The sequence below is a fragment of the Asparagus officinalis genome, chromosome 4 (assembly GCF_001876935.1).
Source record: "Asparagus officinalis chromosome 4, Aspof.V1, whole genome shotgun sequence".
NCBI classification, from domain to species: Eukaryota; Viridiplantae; Streptophyta; class Magnoliopsida; order Asparagales; family Asparagaceae; genus Asparagus; species Asparagus officinalis.
In genome coordinates, this window is record NC_033797.1 from 28,558,110 (window position 1) to 28,560,472 (window position 2,363).

General features: G+C 37.2%; 1 protein-coding gene across 1 annotated transcript; it reads right to left on the bottom strand.

The window, feature by feature from the left end:
- On the bottom strand, positions 624-2,203 carry LOC109838408. The gene is made up of 3 exons (XM_020406858.1): positions 2,073-2,203; positions 1,374-1,485; positions 624-1,252 (listed from the first exon to the last, which is right to left on the bottom strand). Exons 1-3 carry the CDS (start codon positions 2,201-2,203, stop codon positions 794-796), a joined length of 702 nt encoding a protein of 233 aa, XP_020262447.1. The 3' UTR covers positions 624-793.

Below are 2,363 nucleotides of genomic sequence, written 5' to 3' on the forward strand. Positions count from 1 at the left end.
CTCTTTTAACACATAGGTCCTTTATTTTTATTTTTATAAATTAAACCGCTCGAAAATCTGATACTTCTATAAATGAGGTCCATTGAATAAGAATTTAACACGTGGCGACAGCGTAGGAAATTTCCTACGCAGCCAGCTCACCTCCCGTTTTCTCTATATATATTTTTCTGAGGGGAGGGAGGAGATAAGACTAAGCCTTGATCCGGAGGGCAATTTGGTCCACAGACCATGGCATATTATATGTCTTATTATATCATAGCTAATGTTTTGAAAGTTTTTAAACTATTGCGTATCATTTAGTAGTTAGATGGTGTAAGTAAGAAATTAAGAAAGATGGCTATAGATTTCCTCTGCTATCAACTCCAAGAACGGAGGAACATGAAGGGATGAAGGCTAACAGGACTGCATAAAACATAATTTAGCAAGATTACGTTACTCTAGATCAAATTTACACTCTGATCTTAAAAACAAAAACAATTAGTAAATAATATTTAGAACAAGTGAGGTATCCTTGCATATAAACTGTACAACAACAAATTATTGAGCAAAAAAAAACCACAAACCTGCCCTGATACAAACCCCCTGCTTCAATAAAGCAAAACGAAGAAAAAAATAATACGGGCTTCCACACAAATATACAATGAGCTTCACCGTGAAAGAACCACAATGCGTCTTACTTGTATAGATCACATATGAACAAAAATCATAGAACTTCCAAAGTTTTGCAGCTCAACAAATTAGGAACAAGGCATTCCCCAATACTGAAACAGATGAGCCAATACCATGATGATTCTCAGTGTTCACTCCTACCCTTTGAGAAAAATCTGCTAAATCCCCTCCCATGTTTCTCTGCTGAGGAAGAAGACGATGATGATCTTGTCACCTTGTGCTTTTGGTGCCTGGACTCGAGAGGTGATTTTGGAAATGGACCTGATTCAGTGTCGGGTAGACTCATGTAGGAGTTGTATCCATTTAAGGGGGATTCCCCTCCTGTGCTCAGTGCTACTGATGTAGTTATGTTTTCTATTTCAAACTGATCAAAGTGTTGTGGGCTGAGCGTCGCTTGTCTAATGGTAAAGCCATCGGCGCTTGGTTCATCTTCAAGAACTCCATCACTCATTGGTTGTCTACTATTTGAAGAGGAGCCAAGAGATTCTGATGGAGGGCGCAGAGAATTTAGTTGCCTGCCAAGAAGAAATATGGTCTCCTGGCATTCTGCTAGCTTCTCTGCTGCAGCTGCAATCTCCCTTTCCTGTTATCATACACATGAGAAAGGGTTCAAGTAAGATGTGGAAAAATAACTCATGTAGGAACAAGTTCATGGAGTTTCTAGGTATATAATACAAGGAACCCTGTTAGAAAAAGTCTGCTACCAGAGCAAAGCTAATGATACATGCGTTCACATGCGCACATATGAACAAGCAAATAGGCAAAATTGGAGGAAATTGTATTAACAACTGAATTTTTTTTACATAATTTACACATCTGTTTGGACATAAAAGGGACCAAATATTAGGTTGGCAAACATCACATATGATTAATAATAGAGGAATAAAGTGAAGATTGGGCATGCTATTCAAGTACGTGTTAAGAGACCAACCTAGAAAAATTAGATGGTGTCACATAGCATAGGCTCGTGAGTGATGAATATATCAATAGTTATTCCACTATGGTAAGTAGAATTGTAGCATGGTGAGATCCTTTTCAGGTACTCTCATTACTAAACCTTTTGAACGTTCTATCCACACAATTACAGGAATTATGACAATTTTAAAAGAATCTTCAATAGAATGTTTAGGTTTAGCATATATTTTATAAGTGTGTTGTTTCTTAGGTGACACGTTAGATAGTCATCTAAGGAATCTGCATAAATCTTATTTTTGGACCAGCCAAATGGAGATCCACTGTTCATTGTGATCTCTTTATCTTGCAGTGGTTGTACTAATATGTAAATCCTGATACAAATCAACCACGCAACAAAGTGTTGTAAAGTGGAAAGTTCATCAATAACAAAACAAATAAGAAAATCAAAAAAAGCCACTCCATTGATGGTTAATGAGAGTCCAATTTACGAAGTTTCATGCTCGAAATGAGAACTATGCAACCACATGTATGTGCAGCGTATATGAGAGTCCAATTTACGAAGTTTCATGCTCGAAATGAGAACTATGCAACCACATGTATGTGCAGCGTATATTTGCATTTGCAAATTTGCTTATGTAAATCGAAATGAGAACTATGCAACCACATGTATGTGCAGCGTATATTTGCATTTGCAAATTTGCTTATGTAAAGTGGTTTTTTGTCATATTATTGTCATATTAGACACCCTCCCTCCCTCCCTCCCTCAGATCTTCTACCAT

Excerpts from the sequence above, each read along its gene's own strand:
- LOC109838408 (XM_020406858.1), bottom strand. The coding sequence starts at position 2,203 with ATGCAAATATACGCTGCACATACATGTGGTTGCATAGTTCTCATTTCG. Across the intron at positions 1,486-2,072 it reads CATTTCGAGCATGAAACTTC|ATGTGTAAATTATGTAAAAA; the intron begins GTAAATTGGACT and ends ATGTCCAAACAG. Across the intron at positions 1,253-1,373 it reads GTATCATTAGCTTTGCTCTG|GAAAGGGAGATTGCAGCTGC; the intron begins GTAGCAGACTTT and ends GTATGATAACAG.